This window comes from Chionomys nivalis, chromosome 1, assembly GCF_950005125.1.
Source record: "Chionomys nivalis chromosome 1, mChiNiv1.1, whole genome shotgun sequence".
Lineage (NCBI taxonomy): Eukaryota > Metazoa > Chordata > Mammalia > Rodentia > Cricetidae > Chionomys > Chionomys nivalis.
This window is the reverse complement of record NC_080086.1, coordinates 156829990-156853353: the sequence shown is the minus strand read 5'-3', so window position 1 is coordinate 156853353 and position 23364 is coordinate 156829990. Positions and strand designations below refer to the sequence as shown.

At 39.1% G+C, this 23364-nt stretch overlaps 1 protein-coding gene across 1 annotated transcript in view; it reads left to right on the top strand.

The window, feature by feature from the left end:
- The window catches only part of Cntnap2 (contactin associated protein 2), a 2085894-nt gene that overhangs the window by 1262493 nt on the left and 800037 nt on the right, over nt 1–23364 (top strand). Inside the window, exon 12 of the mRNA XM_057766295.1 lies at nt 18899–19018. Within this exon, the coding sequence (XP_057622278.1) occupies nt 18899–19018 (120 nt within the window). The remainder of the gene's footprint in view (nt 1–18898; nt 19019–23364) is intronic.

Sequence of the window (23364 nt, the reverse complement as noted above, 5' to 3'; positions counted from 1 at the left end):
CCATGGGAGATGGCTAATAAAAAAACTCCTTGAACATATTTCTGTATTTTCTGATATGAGTACAGGAAGTTTATCTTCAATTATTTGTTTATATATCATAGAAGATGTTTCGGGGGGAAATCCTAATGAGGTCCTAAAGTCACCATTAAAGGCCAGGAGAAGAATTTAATGTTGATTGGTCATGCCCTCTTATCATAGGAGTGAACAAACCGCTGTCTTGTGTTTCAGACTCATATGTCAGAATTACATGGTACCATTCTGACATCTCTGGCTCTACTGCCCTCTTGTAGTTAGCCTCACACCAAATACAAACATCTTTGGATAACATTTCCTTATCTCCTGCTTCTTTTGGTTTCTCCCAATCATCCTAGTGATAAATCAAAGTTAAACTTTTAAAAGTATGTCTTGGCCAATTCTTTGAAAATTTGGTCTCTGGTTGTTTCAGATTTTATTTACTCAATAATTGCTTAGTTTGAACTCTTAGCTCTCTCTCAATGTTATTTAAGATAGTGTCATGCCCTAGAACTTAACACTCTCATTCATGAAGCATGTACATCTCACGTCTTCCCTTATACAGAATTCTTCCCTCTGGCCGTGTCTACTTTGTTGAAATATAAGTAGATAGCTACTAACTCTATACTATAGCTCATTAAAAAAAAAAAAAAAAAAAAAAAAAAAAAAAAAACTCCAAGCATTCAGTTTCGAAAATCCTGCCTGTATTGTTACAAATTCATCACAGATGTAAACAACAATTTATATTCTATGCATAAGTACAAAAATACATGTTGTTAGAATTTACACAATAACTGTGTGACATCGCAAGCGACAACATAAGAAGGACTTAGCAGTTATAAAAGGGGAAATGCAAAGTTAATTTTATGGGATCCTCTGGAGAGAATATAGTGTTTTGAAACATAATCCAGTGATTGATGTAGGTGACTGTGAAGCCTGAGTCAACAATAAATGGCAATTATGTTTAATGAATTAACTTCAGTGCAATTTTCATTTAAAAAGCTTAAAGAAAAATAAGTTTTAATGTTTACAGAAAGGAAAAACAGTGCATTTATGCAACAGATCTGCTTAGACAAACATCTATATGAGCTGACCAAGAACAGGATATTGGAGTCTAGTCTGGTTGAGATGCTTAGTAAGTAAGTGACTTTGAAAGAGGGATCCAGAGGACATCTGTGACTCAGAACAATGCAGATGCTTAGAGCAGAGCTTTGAGCTCGACTCCAAGGCTGTTGTGTGGCCTTGAGGTTGTATAGCCTTCTGTGACTTTCATCTCCCTAAGCCTCATTTTCCTTCACTGTAAAATGGAAAGAGAAGTATCTACCCCATAGGATTACTCAGAAAACCAGATGGCATGGTGCTTGCAAAACACTGGGAATGGAATATGAAACACGGGGCAAGCTAAACAGCTGTTGTTGTTGTTGTAATTATTATAATTATTTACAATGAGGGGCCTAGATTAGATAATCTCCAAGGTCTTCTCCAGCTCTGAAATTCTACGGTCCTATGAGCAGCTCATTCCCAAATGGCGTCAGATAAATGAGGTCTCACCATTTATTGGGCAAGAAATCAATATGACCAATTTTCAATTGTATCCAGTAAGGTAAGCTGAGCAGAACATGAATTTTTCAGAAAACTTTGGTTACACTCAATATAGTTCCACTTGCTCTTGGAATGCATAGAACTGTTTAAAGGAATGTTTTCTATTCTTTTTATATTATGTTTAATGATTGAAATGAGTTTGGCCTTTCTCTGTTCACCGAGGGTGAAGCAATAGAAGATGTTAGATGTCTTAAACATGTTATTTCATTTAGTGAGCAGGGACTTAGCTGAAATCATCCAGCTACCAATTGGGTAATAGAAAACGCAAGCAGGGTGACACCACCTTGGCTCTGATAATGGACATGCCTGTGACCAAGCAGCTTGCCTTCCCTTACAAAAACCTTTCTAGAACATCAGGTAGCTCAGGTCCACTTGGGCTTTGACATTCTAAGAGTGAGAAGCTGACTGCAGAGTGCAATTCTGCTGATAACTTAATTTCCAAAATTGCCTTAGCACCACAGTGATGCCTAATTATAACTCCCCAGTACAATGGCTACTGCCAGACACTACAATAGTCTCATTATCTAAACTCCCATTTATCATTTAAGACTGCTTCCTAACCTGTCATATGCTTCATCTTTTTAAGTAAAGGTTCTTTTCTTTTCATATTTTTCCTCCTTTATGTGCTGCTCTTTTTTTATTTAATAAAGGATTTCTTCAGGTCATCACTGTATTATTCAGAGGTAAATAACCCTGTAAAAAGCAGGTGAAATGGTAGACATGGTACTGCTTGTAATAATTCTTGCAATGATGGAGTACCTGTTGGGGGACAGGTTTCCGCCATAGGCTGGCGAGCTGGATTAATGAATCTTTCGGAACATTAGTTTCATTATTTAGAAGCACAATTATGAGAGAAAATTGATTAGAAAATAAATATTTCATATAAAGATGCATTATCAAGCAGACTATGGCTGTGAGTGGTAGAGTGGTTGATACTCAGTCCCATGGGAAATCTGAGGAGCGTCAAGAAGCACTGATCATTCGCCCAAAAGTCACACTTATATAGTTAATTCTCATGTATCATGTGGTAGTTCCAGAAGCATTATTTGTTTCATTTCTCTCATCCATATGCAAGAGGTTGTTAGATTGCTAGGGAGACCTTTATACCCAGTATTAATGAACCTTGAGAAAAAAGCAAGGACAACATGAGAGGTGCTGTATCTGTGAGATTATGGCTCAATCTAAAGAGGAACTGTAACAACAGAACAAAGAATAATAAATAGTGTGACCAAAAGAGCATATTTTGGACCATAGGAGACCTCTGGTAGAGTCCACCCATACAAAGCATTCACATTCATGCCTTCAGTCTAGCCAGATTTGTCCTGGGGTTACATTAAAGGCAGTTCCAGCATTCTCTGTGAAGACTTGGTACAAAGTATTTGTGGAGTAAAGCCACTATGAACTGTGGCAGCTGAATTCAAATCAATAGTTGATATTGATTCGTTATGACCCAACTTTCCACAAATTCACCCCAGTCAGCACTTCAACTAGTTGGGTCTATGATGCTCTTTTAGCCTCCAGGTGACTTTGGTCCTTGATTACTGTGTGCCTGACAACCCACAGATGTTCCAAATCTCCTTTCCCATATTACACTTATAGTCCTGTACTCCAAATATGCTCCTTGGACCCCCCACTTGTATTTCCTAACCACGACCAAATTTTAATTGGACACAATCTCAATTTCATGACCTTAATTTTAATCCCTTGGTGAATATTCTCTGCTATCAAAATCATTTATATTTAAGCCTTACTTTAACCTTGAGAAAAGACTCTAAAGTTTATACATAATTTATTAATTCTTTAAAAATTTCATATACTGTATTTAGATTATATTCAGCTTCCTACCCCATCTATTCCCAGATACACCTACCCCATTCCCAACCTTGTGTCTTCATTATATTTTAAGACTGAACCAGGATATTGTTTCCTATACACTCCTGGGTATATGTTTACTCATCAGTGCATTTTGACCTACTAAGGTCACAGATTTAAAGAAAACTAATTCTCCCTCTCCCCAGATGCTTAACTATAATGAAGTCATGCTTTCAGGTCATAACATTACAGTTACACATATGAACTCACAGTGGCTGTGGCATGTATAAGACCTCTATAAGTTCGAGCCAGAAAAATGACTTAATCATTTTACCAAAGCTTAGGTAATGGATAAGACACAGTGGAAACTAATCTAAGATTCTTCAGGTTGGGTCATGTGAAACACTGTATGAACTCAGACATTGTGAAACTTAAATATTAGCCTGTCAAATACCTACTCCTTAAATGAGAAATCCTACATGATAAAGTGCCCAATATCCTGACCAGCAAAGCCAGAAAATTACAGAACAAGAACATAGCATAGGAATTGTGGTGCTTAGCAGGATCTTCTCATGGGGTTTTGCAGCCCATCTTGGGGAAGAGGACATTTGTTTTTCCTTTTAGATTTGTTTGCATTGCATAGAAGTTCAGACACAGCCCTCTCTGCTGTGGGAAACCACCTGTTCCGCATTGTTTTAATGGTCACAAATTTTTCTTTTTCTACTGAATTCAAAGGCTTTGACATTTAAAATTAGTTGTACTGCTTTGTTCATTGAATTGGATATAATATAATATAAAGCCATAATTAGAATTCAAATATAGTTATAATTTTTATTATTTGAATCATCCCAATAACTTTATTCAAAATGACTAACATTTGCATTTGAAATTAGCAGTTTCTAATCAGAAATAGGTTTGCTTATTCTTAATTAAATTAACTGCATTTTTGTTACATTAAAAACCACTGAGTAATTTTTCCCATTCATTCCATTTTCTTTTCTCAACACAAGTGAACATATACACAAATATATTTTTTTAAATATCTGTTTCCTCACAAACCATTTTCTCAGGCTTTACTCTTCACCATCCTCCAATGTTAACAACTAACTGGTCCTCTTCCTCAGTGACATTGGAGAGGACAATCATTATGGTGTTTACAAGCCCTGGCACTACCTTTTCCTAGGCGACTAGTCACAGACAAGGGAACTAATTGTTCTGAGCAGATGACAGAGAGCCTTGAGAAAAATACTTCACACAATAGCTATTTCTCTCTCCCTAAAGTGAGAGTGGTGGCATGAATCTCCAGAAAGGGCATCCAGGGCGAAAGGAGATCAAGTAGGAAAGCATAGGAAGTGTGAAGAAAGGGGAGTTTCATTGAGTAGTAGTGGCCAACAGTGGCCATGGTTGTCAAAACCACAGAGAATGAGGACTTAGAAAAAGCCGGAAGCAGATGCCTGTGGCATGTATGAAAGGGAAATAGTGGTGACACCTGTCCTCTCTGAAGGTCCATGAGACAGTAGGGATTCCCAGCATCCCTGAGGATGCAGAAGACAGTGGTGATGACTAACATGTAGGGAGTGCTTGTAACAAACTCTTGCTCATCATATAAGGTTTAGCTCACTTGATTTCACACATAAAAGCCCCTTTTCCCCCCAGTCTGTCCAACATCAAGACATCTTATCCTTCATCTGAAGTTTCTGAGTGATTTATTTATGTCTGTTTATAACATTTAGCAAAATTTACACACTTCTTTGTCAACAGTTTTATTCCACAGATCAGCTAGAATTCATGACCTATTTCTTTGCTCTCTTCCCAGTACAATGAATTAGGACCATATTAATAGGGTTTTAGTCAATCACTTAATTATCAAAAAGAAAGAGTGGATGACATATTCACTATAGAGTTATTCCAAAGGAAGTATATACAAGTACTGACCTCTTTTAAGTTAGGATTCTTCGCCTCACCATGCATGCCTAGGGACAATGGGAGTAAACAGGCAAGAGATGGGAATGCGAGATTTTGTTTGAGGAGCAAGGTGACAGTATGTGCAAGCTTTGTAATACCTTTGAAAATGATGAACAGCATCTGAGTTCTCTTGTGGTAATCAAGGAAGCATAAGTTTGTCACGTTATCATTGGGTTTTGTAGGTCTTGCCCACACTTCTAAATCTTCTGTATTGTAGCAATAACAGTAAATCAAACAACCAGATTGGGTCAGGTTTGGTCATGAAATAAAAGAGAAGTCAGTGTTTTGTGGGGTAAAGCTAGAGGAATATCAAGAATGGATATTAATGTCACCAGAAAAAGATAGTATCTACAGTGACAGAGACAAAAATTCTGTTTTGTACTCATTATCATTGAAGTATGGATTGTTGCTTTCAATAAAGCAATGTTTTGGAGCCATTATAAATGATTGAGGGACTTGGGGTCAATCAAACAAATGGCAGAAGTCAAATAGCTATGTGGAAAGGAAGAATAGCAATAAAATAACAAGAATAGTGTTTTCTTTGATTTCAAAACAATTTCTGTAGAACTTATTAAATAAGAGAATAATAAGCTATTGTTCTTCTAATAGAAAATCAAAAAAATTTCAAACTCTTTTATTTTCCTCTAAATTATAACCTCCCTCTAAGACAGGTATGGTGTAATGGATCCATTAGAGGGCTAACATGAATAGCATCTCAGACAGAAATTACATTCATAGGAAGATTGTAATGTAATATTAGCAAGCAGAATGTATGTGTATGAGTCCATATTCTACCACCTTCTTCAGTCGTGTGTCAGTAAGGAGAAAATAACTCCTGGAGGAAATCATGTAATTTACTCAAGGCATCATTCATGCCTTAAAAACAAGATCCAAAGAGACAGAGAACATATGAGGTTAATATTGAAGTGTTCATGGGGACTTAGCTATTATGAAGCTCACATTGTACTAATTAAAAATAATTGTATGGTCCTAGAATTAGAGAGTTTGCAGGGAGAGAAGTCTCAAGGTCATTGCTGCTTTTCTTGATTTCCATCTTGGCTGCACACAAACTTCAATAGTTACCTTCACGTACTAATTAGGCTCTGTGATAGCTGGTTTCTCTAACCAAATCTGAGCGAGAAATGTACTTTTCCAATAGAGAATCTTAGTTTTACAAAGCAGATTAAGATCAGTTAGTTCTTAGCAATTGAAATGAATTAGAAAAGGAAGGTGCCCAGAGACCAAAGCACATTGACATTACCCACTCCAAAATGTCCCACATGAATGGTTTTCTAATAGTGCTCATGTTTTCTGTGAAAAGTCTTTATTTATGTAGGAATAATGTAAATCTCTCTTTTCAGAACCTTTGAGCCAGATTCCTAGAGCACTGTGCATGTATGCAGGAAGCCTGTGACCACTCTTGACATCAGATGGTGGGAAAATATGAGAATTCACAGACTGTGGATATCTAAAATGTCGGGTCATAAAAGCAAATATATCAAGTTGTTTCATTTTCTCCCAGTATTCTACTGCTTTATCTAGCCTTGTCAGAAGTGGGTAATACCCTAATCTTTACAACCAGGAAGTCTTGCTTTATACTATTCCACAGCAAACCCGTACAGCTGAGTGCTCTCTAGACTTGGGATTCATTTATTAACATTTTTAGTCCATGCCTGCTGATGACCTGTATGATTTTCAGAGCAGGAGCAGGAAGGAAGTGCATCACATGCTCAACTGCGGGGCTCGCAGTACGCGCCTGAGTGAAGGGGCCAGGGCCTGCTTTGCTTAGTTCATTTGTCTCGGGGCTGTATCAGCTGTTCTTTCTCTTTTGTCCCCTCCCCTGCACACTAATCATTTATTAATTGATGCTGCAGTGCCTACAGCTCTGGGCCTGCTGCATGTCTTTGTCAGGAACTCTTTTGCCATCCTCTTGGCCATTGATATGGCAACCCTGCTCAGGCTCTTGCCACATCTGAGGTCTTAACAGCTGTTTTCTCTGCTTGTCTTGGCTAGGGCTGAACAAACAAAGGATGCGGTTGGTCAGGGTTCTCCAAATGGCTCTATCTTCCAAGGACTTATGAACTTTTAAAGTTTGAAACAAAGTCTGAACTTTGTTCATGTATATTTCTTTATTGTTATACTTAATAGTTGATGGGGTGATTTTCTTTCAGTGAGAACACATTGGTCGCTTAGTAAAAGTTATATGATGCTGTTAATTACTTTTTTTCATTCATTGCTGAAAAGAAGCACCTTGAAAAAGAAACTTAGTAGAAGACTGTTTACTGTGGCTGAAGGTTTGCAAGAGTATCAGTCCCCCAGAATGCAGAAGGAAAAGCAATAGGAGCAACAGTGGCTATGGCAAACACGTGAAGTAGGAGAGGCCTGACTACTTGGAGCCAGAGTGAAAACACTAAGGACTTATTCCCAGTGACCTATTTCTTCCAGTTAGCCCTAAAAGCTCAGTGACCTCCCAAACAAGGCTACCAACTGTTGATCAAGCATATAAATACTTGAGCCGGTGGGAGATATTTCACACTCAAAGCTTAACAAATGTGGTTGAAAGAACAAGGCGTTCTCCTACAAGATGACCATGTTCTGGTCTGTAGAACCTATGGTTAAACTACCTAGGGCCAAGAGGCTTTGTAAGGGGCTTTCTCAAGCCCTCCCTTAGTTATTTCAGTAGGATGTATGCTATCACAAGGCTCCTTAAAACAGCTGGAGGAAGGGTGAGACGGTAAACGTGAGAATCGGCATGAGGCAGCACAAGAGTGATCCCAAAAGGAGACAATGACTGAGAAGATGGGGAAAGGACTGTAGTGACGTGACCTATTGCTATGACAAAATACCTGTCAGGAAGCACATTTAAGGGAGAAAGTATTTGCTTGAGCTCACAGTTGGAGATTGCAGTCTATCATGAAAATCAGAAATTGTGGCAGCGACTCATACTGTGTCTAGAGTCAGAAAATAAAGGGATGAATGTCTGTGTGCAACTCCTTCCTCCTTTTTCTACAGTCTAGGGTCCTACCCTAAGGTATGGTGCCACCTGCAATTGAAGCGGATCTTCCCACTTTAATTAACCTAATCCAGACAGTGTCACACATAGGAGCCTATGGGCTACATACCCAGAGGCTACGATAATCTAGACAATTACTCACAGGTATGCCTGAGGCTGTCTCCAAGGTGATTCTCTATCTTGTTAAGATGACAATCAGTGTTAATTATCACAGAAATATGCACCACAGAGTGTTCCCAGCCTCTAAAAACTGGTAAAAACAAGAAGACAGGAACTCTCCGAAATCCTCAAAAGTGTCCTTGCCAGTATCCTGAGTGTGGTCTAATGAAATCCCCCTGGAATCCCTTTGCAGTCTTGTGACCAGGGGCACATCATTATTATTAGCTGTACTATTATCTCTAGCATCTAAGATAATAAATTAGGGTAACATCAAGTGAGTAAGAGGCCATCTGTTCCATAAGCTATCGGAAACTAATGAGCAATCTCTCCATCATTGTCCACTACAAGCAACACAGTATTACAGAAAGCTTTCTGTAGCAGCCATTGTTCTATGAAAATGAATACAGTACTTAGGACTTGTCTCTCCCAGGTCTTCCCCATGCTGTAAAATTCCATCTGATGTACTTAATAATCATTTTCTAAACAACGGAGATTTATTTATGAATATATAGAATAATATGAGGCCTTTTATTTGGCCCTTGGAGTTCCAACAGAGAAAAATGACTTCCCCGATAGATCGATAGACCTGATGAGTCTATTTGTTTTACCATCAGCCCCATTACCTTCCTGCTCCTCAGTGGTCTACTTGCAGCATCGATTATTGACGATGCCTCAGCTGCTGCTTTCTGTGCAGTGGCTGCTTCCTTCACCCCATGCTTTGTTGTCTCCTGCAGTTTGATCGGCAAAAATCATCCGACCCAGCTGGGACTGGACCTGGCACAGAGCTCACAAGCTGAGACTTGCCACCTAAATGTGTTTATTTGCTTATTCTTGGCATAACCCAACTATGCACCATGCTTTTTAGTTTATAGAGGCTATGGTTTCATTTTACCCCACATTAAGGAGGCATTACTGTCTTTATTTATACTTGGGAATGATTAAAGATTAAAGCGAGGCTCCAGCAGAAAATTACAGAAAGATGTGAATGAAAATGTCTTAATTACTTATGGAGAATATAAAATTAATGAAAAGTTTACTACATCACAGCTGTTGGGCATTTTATCTCAGTGTCATGAATCCAGATGCCCATTTTTAAAGTTTTAAATGAAAAAAAAAAAGACAACAGACGCGTGGGGACTGGGGAGATGGCTCAGTGGGTGATGTGCTTGCTGCACACCATGAGGGCTTGAGTTCGGATCCCAGAAACCAGGTAAAAGATGAGATATTAGTAATTAGACATGCCTGTAGTCCCAGTGCTGGGGCATGAAGATCCCTGGTGCTTGGGGAAACGTGGTCTAACTGAACTGACAAACTCCAGTTTCAGTGAGAGACTCTGGCAAATGACAAACAAACAAGGGTAGAGAGTGATAGAGAGAGACATTTGATATCAATGGCTAGCCTCCTAAGCATATGCAAGGGCACATGTACACCCCCACACATGTGCAGATAGGTGTACGACACACCCACATCTGCATGAACTTACAGATACAGATTACAAAATAATTTGGGAAAGGCAGAAATGTTATAAAAGCTCCTTTAATTTTGTTGATCAAAAACAGCCGAAGTATTTACTCCCAAACTTTTTTTTAGGCATCATACAAGGTTTTTATTTGGCAAGATATGATGAGTTTTATTTATAAATGTAAGGTTTCCCTCCCTACAAACTAACTGTATTTAAATTTTATCATATTGCCTGTCAACGACCTACATTGACTGTATTCAAGAATAAAGGGAAAACCAGACCATGCTTCCTGAGTTCTGATTGTCTCAAGATTAGGCCAATGCTTCTCAGGATGCCATCTGAAGGCCTGCGGTGACAGCTCACTTTGGAGCCTCTTACAGCTGCAAATTCTCTGCCCAGACAGCCTTCTCACAGTGAGGTCAGAAGCCCCATTGCAATGAGCTCTGCATGATTTTCACACATGCAAAAGTTTGCAAAGGACTCGGCTTCTGCATGTGTTGATGAGCCAACAGCAGCCTGTCCTGGGCTACAGACAAACAGAGTCATTACTATAATTGAAAAATAAAATAAAAAAAAACAGGTCTTCTTGGATACCAGAATTCCCCACATCCAAAGGCTTCAACATTTACTTCCAGTATATTGTATATTGCTTGGGCAAAGTTCTAAACCCATAGTTCAAATTCCTTTATAGTTATCTATAAATAGGATAAATAATTTTTCATGCGTGTAATCATGTACTGATGTTTTTTTTTCTATTAATTTTTTCATTTTATTTTTTGAAAAAGAAAACAAACTATCTTTTTTTCATTTTACATACCAATTCCAGTTCCCACTCCCTCCCCTCCTCTCATTCCCTTCACCTTCCCCCCTACCTCACTCCCCATCCACTCCTCAGAGAGTGTAAGGCATATGGCTTTGGGGAAGGTTCAAGGCCTTTCCTATCATATCTAGACTGAGGTATCCATCAAAAGAGAATGGGTTACCAAAAAGTCAGTACAATCAATAGAGATAAATCCTGGTGACACTGCCAGTGGCCCCACAGTCTGCCCCAGCCTTACAAATGTCATCCACATTTAGAGGGTCTAGTTTGGTCCTATGCTAGTTCCTACTCTGTCTGGCTAGATTTGGTGAGCTCCCATTAACTCAGATAAGCGGTTTCAGTGGGTATCCCCATCATGGTCTTGACCTCTTTGCTCATATTCTCACTACTCCCACTCTTCAACTGTACTTTAGGAACTCAGCCTCTGTTTCCATCAGTTGCTAGATGAGGGTCTATGGTGAAATTTAAGATATTCATCAATCTGACTACAGGGCAAGGCCAGTTCAGGCACCCTCTCCTCTATTGCTTAGGGTCTTTACTGGGGTCATTCTTGTGGATTCCTGGGAATTTCTCTAGTGCCAGGTTTCTTGCTAGCCCTATAATGGCTCCCTCAATCAAAATATCTCTTTCCTTGCTCTCCATCTCTGTCCTTCTTCCATCTCAACTATTCCATTATCTAATTTTTTACTCCCCCCCTCCCTTCCTCCTTTCCTCTTCCCCTTCTGCCCTTATTTCTCCCCCAATCCCCACACTTCCAATTTTGTCATGAGATCTTGTATATTTCCCCTTCCCAGGAGGGATCTATATATGTTTTTCTTAGGGTTCACCTTATTACTTAGCTTCTCTAAGGTAGTGGACTATAGGTGCATTATCCTTTGTTTTACAGCTAGTGTCCTCTTATGAGTGAATACATACCACGTTCATCTTTCTGGGTTCAGGTTACCTCACTCAAGATGGTTTTTTCTTGTTTTGTTGACAGGGGTTTCTGTCCTGCCTGGTCCTACAGCCATTCAGTCCCAAAGAAACATACAGAAGCCTACATTAATTTTAAACTGACTGTCCTGTAGCTCATGCTTCTTATTAACTCTTACATCCTACATTAACCCATAATTCTTGTCTGTGTTAGCCATGTGACTGGGTACCTTTTATTAGCCAGACATTCTCATATTGCTTCCTCTGTGCCTGGGTGACAACTGCAGACTGAGTCTTTTCTCTTCCCAGAATTTTTCTGTTCTCATTGCCCTGCTTCTACTTCCTGCCTGGTCACCTTGCATTTATTTCCTGCCTGGTTACTGGCCAATCAGTGTTTTATTACAACAATACAAGTGACGGGGTATAAGATCATTGTCCCACAGCATAGTTCTGTCCATTTGTATGCAAATTTCAAGATGTTTTTTCCCCCACTGAGTAGTACTCCATTGTATAAATATACCCCATTTTCCTTATCCATTTTTTGGTTTAGTGGCATCTAGGTTGTTTTCAAGTTCTGACTATTACAAATAATGTTACTATGCACATAGTTGGACAAATGTCTAGTATGATTGAGCATCATTTGGGTACATACCCAAGAGTAGTATTGCTGGGTGCTGAGGTAGCTTGATTCCAAATTTTCCGAAAACTGCCATACTGATTTCCAAAGTGAATGTACAAATTTGTATTCCCACCAACAATGGAGGAGTTTTCCCCGTACTCTGCATCCTTTCCAACATAAACTGTCACTGATGTTTTTGATCTTAGCCATTCTGACAGGTGTAAGATGGTATCTCAGAATCATTTTGATTTGTGTTTCCTGGATAGCTAAGGATTTTGAACATTATGTTAAGTGACTTTTGGCCATTTGAGATTCTTCTGTTGAAAATTCTGTTTAAATCTGTACCAATTTTTTAATTAAATCATTTGGAATTTTGATGTCTAGTTTCTTGAGTTATTTATATATTTTGAAGATCAGTCCTCTGTCTGATATGGGGTTGGTGAAGATCTCTTTCCATTCAGTAGAATGTCTTTTTGTCTTATTGACAGTGTCCTTTGCTTTACAGAAGCTTCTCAATTTCAGAAGGTTCCATTTATTTATTATTGCTCTCAGTGTCTGTGCTACTGGGTTTATATTTAGGAAGCAGTCTTCTGTGCTCATGCATTGAAGGCTACTTCCCATTTTCTATCAAGTTCAGTGTGATCAGATTTATATTGTGGTCTTTAATCCATTTGGACTTGAGTTTTGTACGTGGAGATAGATATGTATCTATTTTCATTCTTCTACATGTTGACATTCAGTTATTCCAGCACCATTTGTTAAAGATGCTTTCATTTTTTCCAATGTAAAATTTTAGCTTCTTTGTCAAAAATCAGGTGTTCATAGGTTTGTGGATAAATATCTGGGTCTTCAATTTTATTGCATTGGTCAACTTGTCTTTTTTTATGCCAGTACCAAGCTGTTTTCATTACTGTAGCTCTATAACAGAGCTTGATGTCAGGGATGGCGATGCCTTTGGAAGTTCCTTTATTGTACATGATTGTTTTGGCTATCCTGGATTTTTTAATTTTTCCATATGAAGTTGAGCATTGTTCTTTCAAGGTCTGTGAAGAATTGTGTTGTGATTTTAGTGAGAATTGCATTGAATCTATAGATTGCTTTTGGTAGGATTGCCATTTTTATTATGTTGATCCTACCTATCCAAGAACATGGGAGATCTTTCCATTTTCTGATATCTTCTTCAATTTCTTTCTTCAAAGACATAAAGTTCTTGTCAAATAGGTCTTTCACTTCTTTGGTTAGTGTTACGCCAAGATATTTTATGTTATTTGTGGCTATTGTGAAAGGTGATGTTTCTCTGATTTCTTTCTCAGCTCTTTTATCATTTGTATATAGGAAGACTACTGATATTTTTGAACTGCTCTTGTATCCTACTATATTACTGAAAGTATTTATCAGCTTTAGGAGTTTCCTGATAGAATTTTTTTGGTCACTTATGTATGCTCTCATACTATCTGAAAATATTGAAAGTTTGACTTCTTCCTTTCTATCCTCTCTGGGGATAGGAGGGTTTGGGAGTGGAGTGGGACTTTTAGCTTACAGGGTCCGATCAATGGGGTGGGTGTGTTGGAGCAGCTTACTTGCAGGAAGCTTGCCTGCTGGCTGGCTAGAGAAACTGAGGCAGGTGGAGGGCCTAGAAAGTGGGGTGCCTCACAGGGTGAGTGGTCCCTCACCTCTTGGTTCTCTCTGTGTAGTTGTAGCCTGTGTTTCAGAGTTCCTCTGAAGTTGCAGAGGATAGGAGGGTTTATGGGCAGAGTGGGACTTGTAGCTTACAGGGTCCAATAGATGGAATGGGGGGTCGTGCTGATGTTTTAGTAGCCATTTACTTCTGATAAGCCACCTAACACTCCACTATCAAAATAAAATTAGAGCAAGAAATAAGTAAATTTCAAGTTTGGTTTCTTCTTTTATTTTTTCTTTTTATCCTCTTTCTTTCCAGTACATTATAGATATGGAATAGAAAAAAAACAACATTTTCCAATCACACCTGTAGCTAAATGGTTTTCTTTGTGTTGCTTAATCCTGCTGGACCAGTTTCTCTCCCATCTGTTGCTCCCTACAGCTGCTTATGAAATAATCACTGAGAAGCTAATATTAAATATAATTGCTTGCCCAATGGCTCAGGCTATTACTTGCTAGCTCTCTTATAAAATAGCCAATTTCTACAGATCTGCGGATTGCCACACGGCCATGGCATTACCTCTGTTCTGTCATCTCTCTACTTAGGCTGATGCTGGCATCTCTCTTCTGCAACAGCTGGCTCACATTCCTCTTGACCCTGACAATCTTCACATGTATATCTGTTTGGATTTCTGCCTACCTGTATTCTGTCTTGTCATAGACCAAAGCAGCTTTAATTATCAATCATTGGGAGCAACATATACTCATAGGATACAGAAGGACATCTAACCTTACACGCCTTTTTAGGAAAGGTATTTTCATAAAAAGGCGTCTTAAAGAAGCTGAACAATTTCTGAGTCAGCTGCAAGTGAGTATTAGTGTTCTGGGTTATTACAAAAATACACATGTTCACTAGGGAGGCTCTCCTTAAGAAGGAAGAGTTTGAGTGAAAGACAGGAAACAATCTCTAGTTTAATAATAAATATTGAGCTTGTGGTGCTATCCATTAAAAGTTTGCCATGCATCAGGCACTATGTTAAATGGTAGATGGGGATTATTTTTTCCAGCCTTTATAAGACTGCTATAACATATCTATTATATATCTTCAGTTAACATGGATAAATGAAGTTAGGTAATCCTTCCCACAGCATGCTCTCTCTCTCCCTCCTCCCCTCCCATATGTGTGTGTTTATCTAATGTTTATCTAAGTATTTTTAACTTCAGATCTGTATTTCTTATGATTTCTTCCCAAGCTGAGAATTCAGCTTTAGACGTTGTAGACATTATTTAGCTTGAGAAACACACTTGTGGATACTACGCACAAAGTCGACCCCAGAAAAGCTTTGCATGAGTCACTGGAAGCTGTGTAACAAGTCCTCTGGATCAGAGTCCAGGGTTGACTTTGGTGAATTGCTAAAGCCAAGGAAGACCTCTTGCAATTATAACAATTGACATTTTCATTGAAGATGGTCTGTCATATAATGTGATTTAAACTGATGAAACATATCATACATGCTTTAAATTTTAATTTATTCTTTGCTGGTCTCATATATGTATATGAGGTATTCTAGTCATACTCACACTTCTGCCTCAGTTATCTTCTTCCCATTACCGTAGAGACATCCCTGTCTCACCTCATCTCCATCATACTTGTTGGGGTTTTTTTGGTTTTGGTTTTTGTGTGTGTTTGCTCTGTGACCGACTGTGTTTAACTAATTTTAACTCTGTCTGCTTTGGCATGGACATGGAGTAACTCACCAGTGACTACACCAGTGAGGACAATGATTTCATCTCTCTCCACAATTTTTAACTGACATGACCCCCTCCCCTCCCTGTGACTGGATGTTTATGGGCTCTGTCTTGTGAAGGCGCAATGAAGCTAGCTGCCACTACCGTGAGTTCATTAGTGCCAAGGCTATGTCATGCCCATAAAGACGGGTATTATGGCTTTCATCCCTATTTTCTTACATTCTTATATTAGCTCATCTGTTCTTTCTACTGCAATATTCCCTGAGCTTTGGAGGGACTGATACAGGTATTCTACTTAAAGCTGAATACCATTTAAGGAACACTGTGTAAGTTTTTCCAAGCATCTTAACCAGTCATGGTTTCTCCATTAGTGACCATTCATTGCAAACAAGGCTCTTTGATAAAGAATGAAACAGGACTATTCTATCAGACAAACAAAAATATTAGGCAGCTTGATATCATGCTCATTTGACAAAACAAATCTAGTAGATTTTCTCCTAAGGCATACTGCCTACCTAGAAATTGACTTTGACTGGTCTATAATACGGTACTGTATCTTTCAGAAAGACCTCAGATATAATCAGAAAGGAGTTGTTAATCCCCATAGCACTTGTACCACTACTGCTTCAGTGGCCACATATTGTCTGTAAAGTTGATATTTCGGTACGCAAGGTCCAAAGTCAGGAATGACCACTGCTATCTTTCCAGCCCATCTCTCTGTGTACAAACTCCATACTATGAAAGCTAGACAGTATGGAGGAAGCTTCTAGATTAGCTCCAGCATGATTCCTCTGTTTTATTCAAGGAAAGTACAGCACACATTTTATTTTTTAACAAACTTCATGCACATATACAGTGCTGTCTCTGTCATACCTATAACCCACTCCATACCTTCAGCTCACTCTGTCCACCATGTATTAGTCACTTTTTATTGCTGTGATAAAATACCATGACCAAAAGCAATTTAAGGGAGGGTTTATTTGTGGTTCTAGAGTGTTATATGTTCATAAAAATGAAAACTTCATGGTAACAGGAAAAGGAAGCTGAGAGGTCAAATTTCAACCATAAACAGGAAGCAGAGTGAGCAAGCAGGAAGCATAGTCATAATAAGACAGCCACTATGCTTCCCTGCATAATATCTTCTCAATAACAAGCCAGAAAATATCGCACATAGATGGGGCAGATCACCAGGCCCCACCAACTCCTGGGGAGCTATTGGTATGGGTCATTTCTGAGTCAGAGAGAATCATTTCTTATTGAGGACAAGGCCACTGGAAGGTTTTCCAGTGTCTTAAAACCCATGCATATTTGGACAACTCTAACTGGATTTTGTAGGTAACAAAAAAATATGATGAAGTTGAGAAAATGATATTGGGAAAAACATGGAGGGAGTCGGTTGGAGTGAATAGAACATGGATACAATAATCTGTTGTATACATGTGTGAATTTTTCAAAAGTAAGGATTTTATTTTAAATTTTAACCTGGAGAGATGCTGTCATTAGTAAGGTGTCCAGTTTGTCTTCAGAGATTATGATTTCAGATCACTCTTCAGCGGCACTTGTTCCTACTCAACTGCTGTTCAGCTGACCTCCATGTTGTCTTGATCTCAGAACTACTGCACTAGTCCTGCCAACTTTATCACTGGCCACATTGCTTTAATTCAACTGCCAGTCATCTTCCAACCAGCCAGTAGCAGGAACGGCCTGATAGTCCCCTACAATCTACCACTTACTGCATGGAGTTTTCATTTTTAAGCCTATATCTAATTATAGCATCTTCCTGCTGGACATTTAGAAAACATTTTCCCTGGCCTTTTATTATGGCATTTTACTTAGCATGGCATCCACAATTAGAGAGACCATGTAGTTTACTGTGTAGACACTTAAGAGATTGAAAGTGAACCTATTAATGGTTACCCTGGGACAAAGATGAATAGGTTCCGCTTACTTTTCTAGCCACATCCTCCTTCAACAGCACTTGAAGCATAAGCAATACCCATGTAATCAACAAACAAATCCTGCTCCAAAGGTCTTGAGTCTGGATTGTGTCCAGCTAGATCTGCATGAACAGGTGCATGGCATGACATATGTCAGAGACACTGCATTAACTCTTTGCAGAAGGAAGAAGGGACGAGTCAATCGAAAAACTGTTGAAGCATTTGACTGAGAGTGGCGACATTGGTATAACAAAAGAGAGCTGAACATCTATCCTCCTTGGGTAGAGGGAGCCATGAGCAGATGAAGAGGGGCAGAAAAGCTTGGTAGAGGATAAGACAAAGGATGCTTGAGACGCAGACGCCCAATCTCCTAATTTACACACAGCAGGCCCTAGAAGCACTGTACAAGAAAGTCTGTCGGGGTGAAATCCACTTTCACCACGAATGCTTCCTTATCCTGGGCTGGGATGATTCACATTCCTCACAAATGTCAGTATGAAGCTGCTGGAGGAAAGAAAAAAACTTGACTTAATAGCTTTACAACCAAGGAGATATGTAAATCTCTCCTTGTACTTCTGAAAACAGGTGCAGCCTCTTCACAAAATAGAAAATGTGCCACAGACGTGGAAAGGAAAAGGAAAACAATGGAAAAGAACCTATAATTTAATTATGTAAATGCAGGCTTTTTACGCAAACTAAATTTTGATGTAGTTAAAGCACCTGTAACAAACTTAGTCAGGAAACTTGCTTTCCTTATGCCCGAGACACAAGAAGATTATAAATTCCACGCAAATTAAAGGAAATTTATATTAGGGATAGAAAAATTGAGAAAGAAATCTCCTTTATGTTAGTTGATAGTTCAGTTATTTGCAATCTTTCAAAATAAAATACCTTATAGGAAGAAGATGATTGCTACAAATTAGTATGAATTAAAGGGCCATGTGTTCCAATAAAAACACACATTACATGTGTTCTTTAATAGTTTACTGATTAGATCTATCCTTTCTCCGACTATAAAGTCATATAAGTAGCTTTTAGGGTCAGAAAGACTTATAAAGAAAGAGCTAAGTCAGGAATTTAAGTTTGGAGAAAGAGAGTGTTCATTCTAGAAAGAACTGTTTCACACAGCAGTCTGCCTGCGCTGGGCATGTGACGGGGGCTCTGAGCTGGGGAGACGTTTGTTTTGTGCTCTGCTCATGTGGATATCTCATTCCAGCCATCTACGAACCCTCCTGTGAAGCATACAAACACCTTGGCCAGACGTCGAATTACTACTGGATAGATCCCGATGGCAGCGGACCTCTGGGGCCTCTGAAGGTTTATTGCAACATGACAGGTAACTGTGTCACGTTTATGTTTTATGAAGATGACTCTTCTGTATGCTGAGAATAATAGTCCCCTGAACTGTTTGTTGCCCTGGTGTTGTATTCTCACCACACTTCTGACAAGTTAAATCTTGCTGGGCTTGTTAAGCCAGAACATGCCGTGAAAACTCTGACACAGTAATCTCTTGAAAGTTTGCCTTTGGAATCTAGAGACATGGCTCAGCAGTTAAGAGCACTGGCTGCTCTTACAGAGGACCTGGGTTCAGTTCCCAGCACCTACATGGCAGCTTACACCTGTCTCTAATTCCAGTTCCAACAGATATGATGGACTCTTCTAATCTGCATAGGTATCAGGCATACACATTGTATATATACACATACATGTAGGCACACACTCAAGCACATAAAATAAAATAAAAATAAATATTTTTAAAATTGTCTATCTTTGAGTTAAACAATGGATAGTTAATATTTTTAAAGGAAACATCAACATGTAAAGGAAATTCCAAGGACTTACAATTGTAAAATTTAATTTCACAGAAAAAAGTGGCATGTGAAGTCACCTCACTTAGTGTCCTAGGCTGGGTAAATGTATCACTGCCTAGTCTTCCCCTGCTCATATTTGGGGAAGGCTTATGAGCCGCTGCTGACCTTCCTCTGTTCTCTGTAGAAGGGTATCCTCTGTGTATTCAGATCCTTTTCTGGCAATTGCAAAGATTACACAAAGCTTTCATGAAATTTGTTTAGGAAGAGATCCTGATTTTTCTTCAATTCCATATCAAATTTCAGGCCAGTGAAATGAGATTGTAGATTCTTGCAAGCTCCCAGAGCAGGGTATATAATGCACAAATCTCTAAGGTGGGAGAGAAATTTCTGACAGACATTGGCAGCAATATTGTACTCCAAAAAATCCAGAAGGGGCTTTGAGCCATTTATCATTACTGACTCCAAGAGATGACCAGCACTCAGTGTGAACTCCTAAGACTTAGGGTACTGAAGGATAATGGCAATACAGTGATCTACATAGCAGTATGTTGATGGCAACATGTGACTGCTCTAACATTGTGTGGGTTTGTGTTCTGGCTCCACTATTCACCATCTATGTAATCATAGGCACCTTAACTAACATTGCTAAATTCATTAAGCTTCTACATTCTTATCTACCAAGTGAACTACTTACTAGTGACAATACTGCTTACAATCATGATTATTATACAAAAAAGTAATAGAATCCCCAGAAAAGTTTAGTATACTGGGTTCACAATAACCGACTGGGTAAGATTTTCCTATTTCTTAAAGTTCCAAGATAAATAATTTATTCATATTGTTTTAAAAGCACTCTAATTGAAATCTATTTGAAACCAAGGATTCTTGGATCTATGTTTCAGAATCATTTATGGATTTCTATTTCTGCTATTTCCAAACAAGTGTCTTGTCTCCACCTCTAAAGATTTCAAGTAGAAATACACTTCTGCCACTAAAACTTAAAACTGCAAAACCAAAAACAAACAAACAAAAAAAACCCTACAAACAGCAGCATGGGCAGCGAGGACTCAGTGGAGAACTTTTTGCAGTATCATGAAGCAAGGCATGATACAGAATGGAAGGGATAATGGCAAGGGCTGGACGTGACCTCAGTGTGGAAGCCCGGCAGAGAAGACTGTAGAAGGGAATTGGTGTCCCCTAAATTCTCTCCTACACCAAAATCTCTGGTGTGCACAAGAGAGGGATCAGCTTACAGGAAGTTTTAATTAATTGTTCCAATGACCGACTAGCCAATCTCCTCTGATCTTTTCTTGTTACACTTCATTTTAATCTTACTAGAATTTAGCACAGTTTATGAGAACTTTATGTATATCGATCCTGATTTCTCCTAATAAGTTTATGGCACAATGAAATTCAAATATTAACCTCATGGCATTCTGGCTGAGATTTCAGTTCCTTTGGTTTCCATCTGCATTTAGGAAGAGAAATAGCAAAACAAAAGAATGATATTTATAACCCACATACATGAAGTGAAGGACAGGTTTAATTTTCAGAAAGATGCTTTGCTGGGCATTGAAGTACAATGATTATCAGAATTACAAATTCCACCTTATCCATATCTTTGGGATAGAGAATCATAATGATAAACCCAAGGATCCTGAGCAGTAAGAACAATACAACTTTCTGAACTTGATAGTTATAAACATAGATGTGGAAAAAAAAAAGATATATAGAAAGCTGGGTGGTGGTGGCGCACGCCTTTAATCCCAGCATTCGGGAGGCAGAGGCAGGCGGATCTCTGTGAGTTCGAGACCAGCCTGGTCTACAGAGCTAGTTCCAGGACAGGATCCAAAGCCACAGAGAAACCCTATCTCGAAAAACCAAAAAAAAAAAAAAAAAAAAAAAAAAAAAAAAAAAAAGATGTGTCCAAGAATGCTTGAAAATTCTTTTATTGACTTACAGGTTTTTTGTTTGTTTGTTTGTTTGTTTGTTTGTTTGTTTTTTTGAGACAGGATTTCTCTGTAACTTTGGAGCCTATCCTGGAACTAGCTCTTGTAGACCAGGCTGGGCTGGCCTCAGACTCACAGATATCCACCTGCCTCTGCCTCCCGAGTGCTGGGATTAAAGGCATGTGCCACCGCTGCCCAGCTGACTTCAGTTTTTGAACATGCTGAATGACTCTATAAAGGTCATTTAGCTCTTTGTCATTCATCAACTGTTCTTGAAATGCAGTGTTCTATATGGCATTTAGATGGTATTCATCACCAAACCAAATAATACCGTGAAGGTTTGCTTGTGCTGTTTCATCTCCGGGGACTGTTGTAAAGACAAGGTAGGGATAACAGGCTGAGATAGCCTGTAAAGTCTAGATATATCACTTCATGCCTTGAGAAAAATAGTTCCTGCTACATAAACCTTAAGAAATAAAAGAAGATAAGGTACTAAAAAGGTGAGGAAAGAAAGGAGCCCCACAAATCAATGGCCCACAGTATGAAAGGGCTTCGTGACAAAGAACTAAACTCCTAGTGGGTTAATAAGCTGGAGAGAAGGGCCAAGAGGCAGGGAAAGGAAGGATCACAGCAGATAAGCGGGCAGGATTGTATGGCATGTATGACTGTGCATGTGTGCCCACATATGAACACATATGTGTATCAGAGAAAAAGATGAAAGAAAAGTATCTGACAGTATTGGGGGAGGTAAGTGGGATACCCTATAGAGACTGAAATGATGGTCAAGATTCTAGAGAATGATTTCCGTGTGGAGGGCTACAGAGTGAAGTACATGCTGGATATCATGCTGTAATGGAAGTGTGGCATAGAATAGCTGCTAGGACTCTGGAAGTATGATGGAATAGAGAAGGAATTGGCGATCTAAAGATGCTGCATAAATACATGGAGGAAACCATCAATTGAGCTACCTCTCTCGGAAGTTAGAGAGGGTCCTTAACGACAAAACCCATCAAGTGCTGCGGAGTTGACATAGAGGAGCGATGTTTTCAATAAATCTCTTCTCAAATAACTCATCAGTCTGGTTTCCTTGGGATTTTATCCTCTAATCCATGTTATATATCACCCTCTTTGAGACAGGGTCTCTTTGCCATTGCCTTAGCCAGGCTGCCTGCCCTACAAGCATCTAGAGAGGCGTGCTGGAACTACAGGTGACTGGGCTGTTGGGTCCAGCTTTAAAGGGTTCTAGGGATCTGAATGCGGGTTGTCAGGATTGCACAAGCCTTTTACTTGCTGAGATGTCTCTCCAGTCTCTGTACTAAACGTCTTATTTCTTTTTTAATTTGAGTAAGAAGCATCTGTGCTCTGTGCATGAGGTTTAGAGTCCAAACAAGAAGCACCTCTTGCATTCTTCACACAAATGGCTTTGTAGTTTTATCAAAAAGCCATTAAGCTTGTTTACATAATTTGTGCTTTATAAAGCCCTGAGATTTAGCTGATCAAATTCTATTACGGTCTATAATGGTAAAAGCCGCTCATGTCTCTTTAATCTAATATTTATAGAGAGTTCCTTGCTCAAGTCCCCACGCACTGGCACTGGCAATATTATTTTCTTTGTCTTTACTGTGCTCCTCATGTATCTCCATGGTGCCGTGTGTGCAGGGGGGGTGATGAGTCACTGGGTGACAGATGTAAGTCCTAGTGACAAATGTCTTGAACCTGTGCATGCCACCTCACCTCAAACCCCTTCCTTTTCTTCTTTCATGTGGTACTCATCTTAGCAGCTTGTGGAAGCACCAGCTCACCATGACTATTCTGTGTGATTGTCTGGTACAGGTGAGCTAGCTACAATGGGCACGTTCTGAGCAAACTGGAGAGCCAGGAGGCCAGTAGGGCTCTGATTTTCTCTGAGGATTAGAATTTTC